This window comes from Anas acuta, chromosome 1 (assembly GCF_963932015.1).
Source record: "Anas acuta chromosome 1, bAnaAcu1.1, whole genome shotgun sequence".
Lineage (NCBI taxonomy): Eukaryota > Metazoa > Chordata > Aves > Anseriformes > Anatidae > Anas > Anas acuta.
The window spans coordinates 122398699-122415231 of NC_088979.1; the positions used below are offsets into that span (position 1 = coordinate 122398699).

The 16533-nt window shown below is 38.9% G+C and overlaps 1 protein-coding gene across 5 annotated transcripts in view; it reads right to left on the reverse strand.

Annotated features, from left to right (window-relative positions):
* The window catches only part of WARS2 (tryptophanyl tRNA synthetase 2, mitochondrial), a 50472-nt gene that overhangs the window by 19575 nt on the left and 14364 nt on the right, over nt 1-16533 (reverse strand). For 4 of the 5 annotated variants that reach the window (XM_068698811.1, XM_068698801.1, XM_068698823.1 and 1 more), the window contains one exon: nt 8910-9167. The exons of the other annotated variant lie outside the window; for it this stretch is intronic. In XM_068698811.1, the coding sequence (XP_068554912.1) occupies nt 8910-9167 (258 nt within the window). The remainder of the gene's footprint in view (nt 1-8909; nt 9168-16533) is intronic. 5 annotated transcript variants of the gene reach the window in all.

Below are 16533 nucleotides of genomic sequence, written 5' to 3' on the forward strand. Positions count from 1 at the left end.
TTTTAAATATATTTTTGACAATTGGACTTCACTTTCAGCTAGCTCTCTTTCTTGAAATTGAGCATTTGTGTACTTTATTGCATTTGATCTCTCCAACTACAATGGTGGCTAGTACTGATAGGACTCCACTAAAACATCCTGATCTAGATAGGTCCTCTGCATCAACAAAAACAAACTGAGAATGGCATCATTTCTCATGGATTTTAAAACTAGGAAGCATCATCTGTTGCATCCAAAAATGTTACCAGTATGCCTTTGGTAAAGCTTTTACATGGATAGTTAAAATGTAATAATACTGCTCCCTGTCCTAAATGTTCAGCTTCTCTAATCAATAATTGGAGGACTAATTGTCTAGTAAATCATCTATTTATTGTTTCCGTGGCAGTGACGACTATTTTGCATTTTGTAGCTTTCACAAACAAGTCTAAGCAGATCCATACAGTGAATGCTGCTTTTTAGACAGCCCAAATCTCACCCTTTGCTTCTCTCTGTAAATACATTGTTTCCACCCATTTTCTGTTCTTCCCTCTTGCCCATTTTAATGCAGTTTTCCTTCCTAATCCTTTAAAAGTCTGTAAAACCCATCAACATTTCTCAAAGGGTCAAGATGGTCATCTCTCTGCTATTACCAGCAACACATTTCCTCCTTCAATTTCCATTGCATTACGCATCCCCCACGACTGGCTTGCTAATCACTACTCAAAGAGTTATTTCCAGAACAAACGACTGGCATTCCTTCCTCATGGCCCAACACACTCCATTCTGCAGTCAGGTTTTATTATTATTATTAATTATTATTTTTAAAACCACACTTTTAACAAAGGTTACCACTTACAAGTGGTAATGCACCGTTAGCTAGAAGGTACAGAGATCTCTGTTTCTTCATTTGGCTAAGTACCTTGCTCCTTCCTCTTTACAAATAGCTTCTTAATTGTTCACTTGTGCAGCCATTCAACATTACTAAACTCAGATCACAATTTACACTTGGAACATCTCTGGAGTGCTACATGCTGAAGTACAACCTCAGAACTTCTCCCTGCAGATGTACTACTTAGCTCTTGACCCCAGCTATTCCCTACCAAGTTATTACTGCTATCCCCTGGCCACAGCCAGAGTTGATGACATGGAAAACCAATAGCTACTTTGAGTCCAAGTAATTCTAGATGGCTTTTTATGCTGAAACATACAGCTGAGGAGAAGAGCAAGCTATGAGATTCAGGAACAGAGGGAAAGGCATGGATTCTGCACGCAGATAGGAAAGTAGGCAGCTTGGTAACAATGGTACCGAGCTTTCTGATGCTTATTACACAAAGTTTTGTGTCAGCAGCTGAAGAGGCTTCCTGCAAACAGGGATTCACTGTTTCATTTTGAAGATGGATTTCCTCAAGTTGCAACCTATGCCCTTCTTTATAAGGGACTTCAGACTTGCTGCATGTCTGCTATGTGGAAGCAGCTTCCCATCAGCCATGTAACCTCATTATGATCTACATTTTAAATGGGCACAAAGTTTCAAAGATTTGTTTTTGACAGCGCAGAAGACAAATAAACAGGTCTGGAAAGATATTTTGTATAGTTGTGTACTAAAAAAGCGGGGACAGAAGACAGAACACTTCCTAAACTACAAAAGAGAGAAAACATTTTTGAGGATTTTCATTTCATCTAGACATACCAGTTAGTGCTTCTAAGAAATTCAAGAGGCCTTTTATAACAAAGTTCTACCCACATTTGTTTTTCTACAAGAAATAAGATTTTATTAATGCCTAAGAATGCAAGCATTATGTTCAAGATGCTTGGTAATGCGTGTTTATATTATACAGTTAGAAAGAATAATGGAGCCATGAACAAGACAAATTAGACTGCTCTTGAATTAAATGCACATAGCAACTGAAGCACCCAGTGAGAAAGTTTTATGACAGAAAATTTAACATGACATCCCAAATTCCCATTCAAAGAAACAATTGCAGCATGGGTGAAATAAGTTCACGGTTACAAAGGCAGTGTCTCACTTAAAGAACATAAGTCAAGCAACATAGAAAATTGTGGGGGAGGGATGGTTAGCTATTGCTGGCAAATCCATCGGTATTTACAGCTTTCATTACCACCTTTGACCAATTTAATAATTTACCCTCATTTATATTTGATTAAAACTTACAGAAATAGGATCAGACTCCTCTTTCCCCCAAAATCTCATCAAGAATAACCCTGCCAGAGTCTAACAATTATAAACCCAGATAAAGTAGAGTCATTTCGTCCAGACAATCTTTTTCTTCCCTTTATTCAATACCAAATGAACTTATTTTCAGAAACATTTTTCCAGTTGAACCCACAATACTGTCTGAGTAATCAGTTTGGTGTGTCCAGAAGATTGGTGGAGAGGAACGTATAAACAACTACATCCTAGTATGAAATAAACCAGGTAAATTACAGAAGAGAAAAGCCAAAACCAAAACAAACAAACAAACAAACAAAAAAAACACTAGTAAACCATAACTTTTCTTTCTGCTGAGCACTGGTTATGTCTAGCTCAGTCCTATGAGGGAGAAAACACAGGGATGAGAGAAGCAGAATAATATGCTAAATTAGTTACATACTTCCTCTTATGACAGGAAGTTTTCAATGGACTATGGCAAACTAATGGACTTTAATGAATTTATAAGCCCTGATGCAATGGAAGCTTTTAAGGCCCTCTGAAAATTGGACAAGAAGTAGCTTGAATCTATTCAAACTCTGCCCACAAAACAAAGCAGCTGGATATTTCTGGAATATAATAGCAGTGCAACTGTTAGTGCACACATTTAAATTGTCGTATTTTGGCTTTTGGAGTTAAGGCTAAGACAAATTGGCAAATTCCCACCTCCAAGAGTTACTGCTTCAATTTGCTTGCACATTGCAAGAATACTGCAGTTAATTATACTTAAAAAAAATAAATCACCCCATCGAGAAGGCTGAAAACTGCAATTTTCCACCCAGAAATTGAAAGTTAAGTTGTCCAGAAACTCACAGGACTTTTCAGAGAAGTGTTAGTGCAGCATATCAACCTTTGCCTGCTGAATTGACTCTGATAGAATTCTAGTTTCTATTGGGACATTTTGCATGTGTGGACGAGGATAGGTAGGTGGACAGGAAGAACAGCCTGAGACCACATAAAAGCAACAGCAGTTTCTAAAATCGTTTTGACTGTGAAGCAGATGAGACACAAGATGGTTATGGGTAAGAACTGAAATGTGCATTGTATCTACCAGGAATCAGAGAAAATGGGTTATACCCTTTAAGCTTACCATGTGTGCAGATTGCTTAGTCTTCTTTTCTTCCCTGTAGTGCTTTTTGGTTTTAGTAAAAAATTCCCTGTTTTATGAAAGATGACTGTTACAGCTTTTTATCAGTTATGGTACAATTTAAGGAACATATTTATTCTTTTTTATAGTATTTTTAGGATACATTGTGTAAGTCATTATTCTGCTAACTTCCATTTTATGCCTGATAGGTAAAGGCAGCCACTGAAAGAGTATCCTGATATTGTTTTCTCTACGAGCAAAGACGGTTTCATACATCTTGCAACTGCACTCCAAATGAAAATTAATAATTCTGAAATATGCATTTATTTTTGTTTTTACAGATATTGTCACTCTTCTATGACTTGTCTTCCTACCTAAGAAAATGTAATTAAAAGAACTGGAATGAAAGATCTTCACTCACTAGGAGGCCATTAGAGCATCCAAGATATTCCACAGCTGTCTCTTCCTAGTTAATTTAACTAGGTGTGCTTGTTTATAACCCTTCACAGACAGAGTGATTCCAAACACTACCCTAAATCTTCATCATCGTCTTCTAAATATTTTCAAGTTATCATCATCTATTCTTTCCAGCCACTATTTACCTAAGCTAGAGACCAAACTTGTATAAGGTAACATAGGTGTGGGAGGTATTCCGAGAACAGCTATATATGTAGACCAAGTATTCAGACAGACATTCAGTTTCTGTTTGTGTATGTTACAGAAAACTGTAATTTACAAATGGTAGATTCTGAAGCATATACGCCTAATTTTCATCAAACTAGCACTGTGCATTTGTAGATAACCGAGCTATACACATGACAATTAAGAACAGATGCCATATGACCTCAAAGTAACACGACAGAAATCAGCCTATACAAAATTCCACTTACTTTTATTTCATTTTCCTTGCAAGGCACATCAAAGTTTGGGGACTCAAAGGCAACCTGTATCCTTATCACAATAGCACCTTTTGGATCTAGCGTAAATCCGAGAGCTATCAGTTCTCGCCACGCTATTTTCCCAGCAGCCAATTCATGTTTAATATTATTCAGCCTTCTGTCTCTTTCTTGCATTGGAATGGACGATAAAATGTGGGAAAACTTTGGAGGTATTTCAGATAGTTCTGGATTAGAGATTTGATCTGCATAAACCCTGCTGTAAATAAAAGACTACCGACAGTGAAACCCTTGCGAAATGCACATGCCTTTGGAGAAACAAAGTAATCAATATTTTTCTTCACATATGGCAAACATATTCCAGAGAAGCAACACAAACAGCAGAAAGAAAGAATAGAAAGAGTAGCTAAAATAAAACAAACCAAAAAATTCCTTCAGGGATTCTAGACCATTCTTCCCATGTTGATTCAGAGAAAGTAAAAGGATACAGGAACATTTTCAATAGCAACTGCATGATCAATTCCCTTAGTGGGAGCTTGCCATTATCAGCTTAGTTTTAAACTACAAGAATTTAATCATTATTACTGCTACAGGATCAGAGTGTTTCCAGTCATTATTTGTAGCTGTTTTTAGTAATTAAACACAAAAGTTCATATTTCATAATCACGTCATTGTGTAGTGTTTACTGAAAAATGAACAGAAGCGTTAATCAGAAGTAACTGCAGTAACATTTCTGTGATCTACAGATTTTGTAATTTTCAAGATAGAACAGAAAACACAAGAAGAATTGTGGTGTGCTAAGCTACTGAGAACTCTCTCTTTTAAATAGAAATCTGAACCGATAAAACAGAAAGTCACTTTGTCAAATCACCAAACACAAAAAACATTTCTCTATTTGCAGAGGGATTTTCTTTGCTTTTGTGCTGTCTTCTGAAAGTACAACCTACATCAGTATCCATCCAGTTTTCGTTACTTTGCTTTACACTTCAGCCAAATCTCTGTAAACAAAAATAGTCTTTTTTAAACTATCCTTGGGGACTGCTACAGTTGCTGAAAAGGAGAGGCCATCTCCTTTTCATCTCTCTTTTTTTTAAAAAAACAAACAAAACAAAAAGAAACAAAAACTAAGCAATTAGAAATCTAAAAAAGAAAATAAAATCAGGCAGTAAGCTTTCTTAATTAGAAATAACTGCAATCCATCTTACACCTTTGTTCTGAGGAACAATCATCTTAATATTATATCATTCCTTAACTTACTATTTCTTTATCATACTAATGCAATTATCACATTAGCAAGGTTCCTGTCTCCTTTCCTCGCATCAACAGCTACACGCAGATATTTCTTTTAATTGCTTCCAGAGAAATGTCTGGTCCTGCCAATGTAATTGTAACAGATGAAGAGTGCATCGCTGTGTATACCTGACCACCACATACAGCTTGAATAGATTTATTTTGGGGAAGTCAACAAACCACTTCAGCCTGAACCATTACTGAAACGGTCTTTATTCACGAACTACTATCATAGTACTTCTGCTGTTCGCAGTGTGACAACAAGCTTACAAAAACCTGCCAAGATCAGCCACTTCTGAAAGCTGTATTGATACATGTGGTAAGTACTAGTAAGACAATGGTTCAAGGCATTAGATACCACTCACAGAAAGCATATATTTAATGCTTTAGATTAAATATCAAGAAAAAACATTCTATCTGGACTGGTAAGGGTACCCAGAAAAGTTAAGATAAAAGCTAGTAAGCATATTTAGCAGAGGCCAGCCAACCTATCATAACATAAAACAATCATCTTTGCTGTCAACTTCTGTTTGATAAAGCTGAACATTTTTCAAGTCTAGCTAGCCAAAATTTTCACTGGTTTCTGAGTGCATTGGTTCTACAGAAGTGTCACTTTTAGTCCTGTCTTCCATTTTCTGAGTCTGATACTTTCTCTTTGGGGACACAAAGATTCAATCTCAGTATAACTTTTTTGTGAAAGATACAATGTGCTTTCTACGGCTAACTGCAATGCAAGATCCTCATTGATAATCTGGTAGGTTCAAGGGAATTCTGCATGTTGGCTTTTAGCAAGACCTGTAACAGCAACAGTTTAGCTTTAAAACTCATAAGAATGTAAGAATAGCAACACTGGATCAGACCAAATATTCACCTCTGACAGCAAACAACAGAAATGAGCTTAGGCACAGAGAAAAGCACAGATACTCTCCTAACATGGGCTAAGCATGGTGGCAGCTATTTCTGCAAAGGTGGAACCTCAGGTTTGCAACAGAACCCAAGAGAATTTGCAGATTATTTTGTCCAGTCCTTTTTGAATCCACCTTCAGTTTTAGAAACCTGTATTTCCTTTCCTTCCAACCATAACCTGCAAATCATCTGTCTTCCACACTGAAAAGTCCTTGTCTGTGTTTCTAGTTGCTTGTAACTAACTGAATTATTCAGTTGCTTGGAGAAAAAAAAAAAAAGAAAAACAAAAAGAAAAACAAACCAAACTGTTTTTTACTGCATTGATGGCTTGTAACTCATCTTGAGAATATTCCAGTTAATGTCAGCCTCAACCTTAATGAAGCTAAGTCAGGCTAGAGCCAAGTTAAAAGCCAAGCTTTTTATTCAAAAAGATGAACAGATTTGAACAAAGGTTAAATTAATTTAAGCACATCTCCATTAGAATTCTGTGGTAATCTACTTAGATTAGTTTTCTAAGATAGAGGAAAAAAAGATGCAGGCAGTGAATCTGTCTTCATCATTTCAATATCCATCAAGGACACGGAGCTATGATTATCATTTGCAGTTTGACAATGACAGGAAACTGCCTGTAAAGAACCACGTTCAAAAGAAAAAAGTAATAGCTGGGTTTCATCTCTCACTGATAAAATTCAGACCTTGTGTATATCACCTTTGCAGTTCTATTGCAAGTTGGACATCTGTTTAAAGATGTCTTCACAACAGCATAAGCTATGATACATCTGCCTCTGTTGGAAATAACAGAAGTTTGCCAATTTAGAGTCAGATACAGAAAGTTAATAGGGCAAGAGAATAAGTTGTGCCCCATGAAAATGCAGCGTGTGCTAGACCAGGCTTACACATGCCAAGTAGGAAGGTAAACCCACTATTGCTTGGCACAATCAGGAGAAGAAGCAATCACATACGAATTACCAGATCAGGTGGGCAAAGGTGTGTATGAAAAGGAGCTTGTACTGAAAGAGGAGAAAAAAAAATCCCAGAGAAGACAGAACTCACTGGTGATTATAATGGAACTAACAAAAAACATACCATGCCAATCACCTGCAGAAGATATTGTGCAGCTGGCAGATTGAGTAGTAAATGCCAAAACCAAAGCATAGAGGCATGTTTTACTTGCCCTTATGGCTGCACAGACTATGTTATGAGTTACCATACAGTGAACAAAATGAGACTTACTGAGCTAAATTAATGATTAACAGGTATTTTCATTGTGTTACTCATAACACACTCTATTGGTTTTACATGGCAAGGTTTTGGCTGCATGGGGGCTACAGGGGTGGCCTCCATGAGAAGAGTCCAGAAGCTGTCCCATGTTAGAGAAAAGCCAGCTCCAGCTGGCTGCAAAAGGGACCCACTGCTGGCCAGAGCTGAGCCACTGAACAACAGTGGTGTTCACATCTCGCATCTGTGACAGCATGTTTAAGAAGGGGAAAAATTGCTGCACAACAGAAACTGGGAGAGAGGAGTGTGAAAATGTAGAAAGAAACAGCCCTGCAGCCCCTAAGGTCAGTGCAGAAACAGAGCAGGAGGTGCTCCAGGCAGGCAGCAGCAGTTCCCCTGCAGCCTGTGGAGAGGCCCCTGGTGGAGCAGGCTGTCCCCCTGCAGCCCATGGGTCCCACAAGGAGCAGATCTCCACGCTGCAGCCCATGGAGAGCCCCCACAGGAGGAGGCCCCGGGCCGGAGCTGCAGCCCGTGGAGAGGAGCCCACGCAGGAGCAGGTCATCTAGAAATTGCTCCTGCCCAGTGTGGATGTGTGCTGGTGCAGTCCAGCTCCTGAAGGATAGACAGCATGGTACAGACCCATACTGAAGCAGTTCTTGAAGAACTGCAGCCTGTTGAAAGCCCATGTTGGATAAGTTCAGGAAGGGCTGCATCCCGTGGTAAGGACCCCACAATGGAGCAGGGGAAGAAAGTGAGGATGAAGGAGACACAGAGATGAAATGCTATGGACTAACAGTAACACTCCCTCTCCATTTTCTTGTGCCATTTGCAGGAAGGAGGTAGAAGGTGGATCAGGGGAAGGTGCTTTTAGTTCTTGCTGCTCTCTACTGTTACTAATTGGCAGTAAATTAAATTAATCTTTATCAAGCCAGGTCTTCTTTGTCCATGATAGTAACTGGTGAGAGATCTCCCTGTTCTTATCTCAGCCCACAAGTTGTTTCATCGTATTTTCTTCCCAGGTCCTGCTGAGGCAGGAGAGTGAAAGACTGGCATGGAGGGTACCTAGTGTCCACCACACATGCATAAGCTGCTAGCTCTGCTTGGGAAATTTATAATGTATTTTTCTCAAAATGGACTTTCTGATCATGGTTTCAGCCTCTTCAGAACAGCAGTAAGGGATGAATTTGAAATCCAACACTGCTAACATTTTCTAGGACCACAAATATGAAGAAGATACACGAATTTGGTAATGTTATATTCCTTCATTGACAGGACTGGAAAGCCACTTGACTAGAAATGATACTAATATAACAGGGGCACTAACCAGAGACTGTCGGAACAGGAAGCACTTCTTGGGGTCGATCCCACAGGCAAGGATGGCAGCGGTGGTGTCCAGGATGTTTTGACGCAGGAGAGCTGGTTCCTTCGGCATGGTGAGAGAGTGCATGTCCATAATGCTGTATAACACTGAGCTGTACTCTTCCTGCAGATTCACCCAGTTCTGAATGGCTCCGAGGTAGTTACCCAGATGGGGTGTCCCAGTTGGCTGTATGCCAGAGAAAATCCGATCCACAACCATGTTCTGTTACAAAGCATTGGTAAAATTAACATAAGCATTTTTGACAAATTCTTTTATATTTTACGTTTATTAATAAAGCCTTACTTATGCTTGTCTCTTCTTTCCACTTGTCAATGTATTAAAAAGCCCTACCTAGAGATGCCTAAAAATAAGCGTAATAAGTCAGTCAAAATACTGTTACTGCAGAGACTGACAATTAGCATGATCTTAAATAGTCAGATCAAATATGCAAACAAATATAGCTGTAAGCATGATCAGTGAATGTTAGGTTTCAGAAACCAAGTGGTAGATTCTTTCATCTTCTTTTTGCTCTGAAACTGCATATTTCTCTTTAGTACATTATCCTTTTTTATACCAATACTTAGGATCACAACACAGAGACATCAAAACATTTTTATTATAAACATACACAATACCCAAGCAGATTGCCATCTTAGCTCCCATGGACACTACACTCTTATTCTAGCTGCAGAGAACATTCTGAGTGTTCCTGAAAGAAAACTAGTCCTTGATCCAAAGGTCAAGACTATCAAAGTTCTGAAGCTATCCACCTTGGCAGCAGGAGAGTTTCTAAAGGGCTCTAAAAAGAAATACTGCCATAGCTCAGGATCACACCTGGAATACCATCAACACAACAGCACCAGTGAAAAGTCAACATCTGAAGGAAGTTCACAGAAACTGCTAAAAATGATTAAGAAGCTGAGGTTGTGAGCAAAGATTAAAAAGCTTAAAAGATGTATAGCTTGGCTAGGTGACAGTTACCATCTTGGAAAGTTTGTTTTCCCGCATCTCAGCGCTCCATCTGACCGTTTCTCAGAGCCCCAAGCTGTCAGCATATGATCAATTACCTCCCTACTTTTCCAAAGAATTCCACCATATTCAGAAAGTAATTCAGCAATGTTTTACGTGAAAATCCTTGTTACATGCCAGGTTGTGAAAGCATGCAAGACTGCTCAACTCATAAACGAGGGTCTCAGCAACATCAGCAGGGAGTCCCAGTCACAGAGATGTGCAATACAAACCATTAGACTCTGATGTGCAACAGGAACATCAACTCCATTATACCTCTGGCTGCAAGATTTCTTTCCCGCTAAGTTTTACAAGCAACATTTATAAAAAGTTATAGATTATTTATTTACTGATATTATGTTACCATTCCTGTGAATGTTTTAAATGTAGGGGGGTGGGAGGAGAAAAAAAAAAGTCACACAACTATGAAATCATGCAAAATGGCAGCAAGAATCAAAGACAAGTACCAGTAATTTTAACTATGAAAAATAGGACTTCAAATTGACTGCATTCCCTTAACACTTTTCAACTCTGACTCAAGAAAAATGATTGAGAAAGTATTTCCAAGCAGAGTTTTTTTTTTTTTTTTTTTTTAAATAATAATTATAATCTGTAGTTCAGAAAAGCCTAGCCTATTTACTTCAAAATTTGCTGAAAAATTATTGCTTTCAAAGCAAGCTAATTTTTCAGGTCAAGATAGTTTTCTTATCCAATGCATTAGCATTTGTGCCGACAGGTAAGCGCAAGTTCGGGCTAGCAGCCATACTAATTTCTCTCCTAAGTGCCTACACACTTAAGTCCATGTGGTAACCCTCCCCCTCCATCCCAAATATCTGCTTGATTTCACAGTATGTTCCTGAGTCAGTTTCTAAATGCTCTTGGGGAACCTCCAGCACAGTAGCTGGAATGTAGCTAGTGCTGTGAAAAGCACACCATTTCCTCCAACAGTAATTCTAACTCCCTGTTCTTGTGCTTCAGTCCTTGACCACCCATACCCCTTTTCTCCATCACAAAAAAATGCGATCATGCTATACAATGCCTTGCTTGCCATGTGACCCCTTGTTTTCCTAGGAACAGAGCATTTATTGCCACCTGCAGAACCCCTGAATTCCTGCTAAGCTACTACCTGGCCCGAGGACTGCAGCCAACTTGCTGTTAACTGAGCAAGTCCAGGTGCTCACCTAGAGAAGGAGACATAAAGAATCCCAACATATATATGTAAAGTGAAGTTTTGTAGACACTTGAACTGAAGATTCACTAGGGTTCAGAGCTGTGCTGTTATTATTAAGGACATAGAGCGGTGGCGAAGCAATGCAAAAGTTATTCAGCAACATTTGTCTTTTGTTTCCAATGTTGCTCAGGAAAGAAAACAAGACTATAAATAGATGATCACTAAGATGGCGTTCCGTACCCAGGGATCCCAGAACAGCTGGTTGTTTCTCAGAGCACATTTCCTCCCCTCATCTCTCTGTCTCCCTTCACTCACTTCTAATCCTGATGCTCCTTCCCACCTTCGTGTCTTTCCACAGTGCTGATTGTTTCCAGCACCCACTTATATGCCTGTTTAACCACACTATTCTACACAGGCTAAGGTTCACTTTTTGTTTTCTTCTCCATGTAGTTTTAGCCTTCCCGTGTTCTTGTAGTATTTTCTTCCCCTACTTGTTTTCTCCCATCCCCTGCTTCCCAGATGAACTCTTGCATGGCACATCAAGACAGCTAGGAGGCAGAGGATGCCATATGGTAAGGAGGCTATTGCTGCCTTGACTCCAGTGGCTTTATAGAGAATGTTTCCTAGCTGCACTGCTGGAATAGTTGAGAAACTGTACAATGTTTCAGAAATGCACTACGGATATAAATAAAGTATGTTAAGATGACCATGTTAAAGCATGATGCAGAAGATTGCACATCTTTTGACTGCCATCTAGACAAAGACAGCATCATGTGAAATACCCTGTTACTGTTTCATTTCCCTGAGACTCTGAAGCTCATAGCACTTTAGGACAGAAACAGCTCTGCCCCCTTGGGGTAAACATCTGTTGTACCAGGAATCTGGAATCTCTGCAGTTCACACAGGTCAGCTCACGTGCCAATGCCTTCACCCAAACACAGCTGGCACCCTAAGCCTGTGGAGAACAATTCTATCTACAAACCTCCTCAGCCCCAAAGTCACACTGATTCCTGTCTCCTGCAGCCTCAGTCCCTGCTTCATATGCTTTCCATGACATGTTCTTTATCTTCCTTCTTCCCTTCCAAGATCACTGCCAGCTCTGTAGATTAAGTCACTACGAACGTATCAGACATACTAACAAAATTGTCCCTGATTTTAATACACTCAAATAGATGGCACAAATGTAATAAAGACATTTTAACAGGTAGTTCGAAAACATTTTTCACCAATAAAATACAAAATATTGGTGTCTCAACATGCACGTTCAAATTCTGTGCTAACACCAAATATCTTAAGGGTAATGATGAGCTAATTAAAGATGGGTTTATTGTAATACTATGTAAGTTAACATTTGGTGACACAATTTAAGTTGGAAAGAAAACACCCAACTACAATGCAAAACGGACATCGTTTTATATAAACAGAGAAGAAAGTTCTCTGTCTACCCAGAAAAGAGTGTACCTGTGAAAGCGAGCATGGCATCTTTAATGGTACTTGTGTGTTCAAATGGTAAACAACTACTTATAAAAGGGTTGTTCGGTATATGGGCAATAAATAACAAGTTAAACACAAGAAACAAACAGTAGCAGCATTATACTGAGTCAAAGCTCAGCAATTACTTTACTCATAGTATGGAATTTGCAGAAACAAGTAAATCCAATAATGAAAACTGAGCTAGGCTTGACTTGCAAGTACATTACAAAGAACAAACCCACACTGGCTCCCAGCTGAGGGACCAGTTGACTAGAAGTCTTTCATCTTTAACTCCTTTGATTCTCTTTAACAACATAAAGCATGAGATGTTACAGCAAATAGGGTGGTATGAAATATTCCATTGTGTTAGCAGAAGTCTATATTAAACCAAAAAACAACAGAGAAAAACACCCCTAAACGAATCTTGAATTTCTAGCACTAAAAATATACAGAGAACATTGCTCCTTTGGAGAGAGTTTATGTTCCCTGTTTGTTCACTCCGTGAGAAGCAGCGGGCAGCATAGCAGCATGGCAGGGGAGTTCTGCCTGGTACCATGAAATCATAGGGCTGGAATGCGCTTCAGTGGAGCTGCTAGGTCAGGGGATGGGAGCTGTGTGCTCCGAAGTACCGAAGTTGGAAAAGGATGAAAACAAAAGGAGTGAAGACTTCCCAATGGAGCAGAGTGAAAGCCACAAGACATGCAGCTCCAGCCCACAGGCACTCACTCATTCAGACATCTGTAGTAAGCACAGTGTGAGCCTGCTGTTCGTATGTTTAACTCTGTATGGTGTGTGCACCTACACCACTAGTGCTGTATGTTAATCTACACTCCTGTTAAGAGGATGGGATCCGACAGACGTTTTAACATCCATTGCTTGTTTTCTCTCAATAAGACATCTGCAAGGCGATTCCAAACACCACAGTGCATTTCCTGGCTGCACTTCTAAACAAGTTTGGTCTAACGCCTGTTAAGGATCAGGTGTCTTCTTACCTGCCTTCTTTTTCAGTAGTGAATGAGTAACTGCTGCTCCTTGAACTGGAAGAGTTCAAGAGCATTTACTTGTCAGCTGCTATCAGGAATAAGCATAACGTTGTTGCAGAGTGCGATGATCCCAATACCCTGCATCTGTTCTGAATGCCAAAGGCTATATCGGAGAAGACGACACCTTCCCAAAGCCAGTGCTGCCGTTTTGGACCAATGCTGAGCTTTTCTCAACAGGTCACATATGCAGTAAGGAGAGATAGAATTGTCAAGGCATCAGTTTGGCAGTCAAAGCCAGACTCATTCCCTGTACATGTGAGACAAGTGTGCCAGAACTGGAGAACACAAAAAAGTTGCTAGTTAGGGAAACGCCACTTGTATGTCTCCTAAAGTCTATTGCAAACAGTTTTATTTTGAAAGCTAAGGTGTTTATAGCATGCTTGTCTACCCAAAATAATTCTTGAAAGAATATTACTAAAATCAATGAAATACTGTTCAGTTACATAGGGAAATATCTGCACGATACACAACTTTCTCATGTTAGTTATGGCATGGGCAGACTGGCTCAAGCAGCACTGAACCTTATTATCTTTGAAAGAAACATGCAGACTGCCTAAAGTTTATACGTACAACCATCTACCAAAGCAAGAAATTGTTTGAAGAGAATGGGGAATTCAAAAATACCTTTGACTTAAGTTCCCCTTATTTTTTTGTCCTTGGTGGGCCAAACTGTTTTCACATATTAAGCAGTCATGCTACATCAAGAAACAGTCCCTTTCACAAGTTATAGGAACCCTAGGGAAAGAGGATTTTAGGGGTTAAGATGTATACCTCAGAAAACAGACACATGACTCTCTCATCTGTTAAAAAGCACACAGAGAAGCTTCCAAGCTCTTCAGCAACCCAGCAGCACGTTAGAGCAGCTATGCAGTCCTTTCGATGCTGGTAGCTGTACAGATTGCATTTCCAATTGTGTTTAAAAGCTTTTTGCAACCTCCAGAGCAGGATGCCATATGCTCCTTAAACTATTTGCAGCTGTAGAAGAAGTTTCACAATAAAGTTTCTCTTTTTCATTCCATGACTTTCAGCTGACTCAAATTTACTTTGTTAATACCCTCTAATTTAGACATCTGTACAATTTGAGTACATATTACTCAGATATAGGTATAATTGATATCCAAACAAAACAACAGCTACAAGACATCTTCAAAAAAAAAGCCCATGTAAAACAATTACATACTTAAAAATTAAATTAAAATACATAATAGCTTCTTCAAAGAAATCTAGAAAAATGTATTTCTTTAAAATTAAAGATTACAGACTGTGGAAAGTAGAGACTTTAAGACTATTTTACGAACAAGCATGGAAATGTACAACTAGCTATGATCTAGCATTGCTTTACCAAACTAAAAATCAAGTGGAAAGCAAAACACATGTCCATTACTAAAAGCATTTCATTATATCACTGACCATGAACTTACAGGGCTCTTTCCATGAGCTCAGCACCACATCTGCACCTTTTAAAAGGGCAAGTCTTCTTTTGTTTATTAGTATAAGAAGCCACCTCTCTCTCCTTTAAAATTATAGGAAGTTGCTATTTTTTTTTTTTTTTTTTTTTTTTAAGATTTTTTAGATTCTTCACCAGGAAGAATTTATTTATTTATTTTAATTTGTCAGGCTAAGACCCAGGCAAGCTCAAGTATGAACTGTCTTCATACTGCAAGACACAGCACAGACACAAATATAGCCATTTCGTGAAGGAACCTGTGATTTGGGAAGCCTCAGACTGCATTCACTCAAAGATTCAAGCAGATCAAAAAACCTCTGTGTCACTCTAAGCAATTCTTTGTATCTTGACTATGCCCATCATGTTTAGCTTCATGAATTCTGGGAGAGCTGAATCTAAGTTAGATGTATTTATCTGGCATGGTCAACAGAAATCTGCCTCTCAAACACGCAGCAGAATCAGCCGTAATGCAATTAATTTGATTCTCAAAAGGAATTACACAAATAAAATGAAGTAAAAGCATTCACAGGAATTAAGCCTCTTCTTCCTAACTTCTTTATAACTTTATTTATAACATAAAGATTGCAATCATACACTTGAAAAGATGTCAGATGAAGACAAACCTACAAGTATAAAGAAATCTTATGCCAATAATTGAATCTCTTCCATGTTTTAAAAAGAGAAAAAAGCTAGCATCTGTTCAAGGAGATAGGAGAAAACTGCCCATTAGCAATTCTCAGGACTGCTTTCTCCTTTTCATTTGGCATAGGAAATATTTAGGTAATTTCATAAGAATTCAGCTGATAGGAGTCTATTATAGAGCTACGGTTTGACACGACAGACCATAATAAGACTATGGCATTAATCCTGGCCTAGAACTACAGAGGCAGTACATCTCAGTTTTTCAATCTAGTGGTACCCAGGGAAGGGGGAGATGGACGTTTGTATTTTCAAGACACCCCTCCCTCCAGCCAGATACAGAGATATAAAAATCAACTCCTGGAGAATCTGCTAATTGTATCGTCTGAGTAACAGAGCATAAAGGTGAGGTTTCTAAATAATTCCTTCGGTCTGTTCATAAATCTAACCCAGCAAGTTAACTGATGGGAGACCCCTGCATCTAAATAATATATCTAATTAATATTTTCATTTTTAGATTAATTAAAAGAAAAACAACTCGGTCACAAGCTCACCTTTGGGCTGAAACACGAGCAATAGTTTTCAGAGCTAAAAACCTCATCATTACAGAAGATTGCAGCAGTATTACAATAGCTGTAACACAACAACAGCTGCAGCAGCAATCACCCTGCAACCCACAGCGATGGTTGCTTTTCACATGCTATAGCATTTAGCCCCTCCGCTTTATTTTGATAGCCATGTAGTCAGGGCAGAACAGGTGAAGAGGCAAGTGAAGTCTGCAGCATCCGAGCTAATTCTAAACACAGG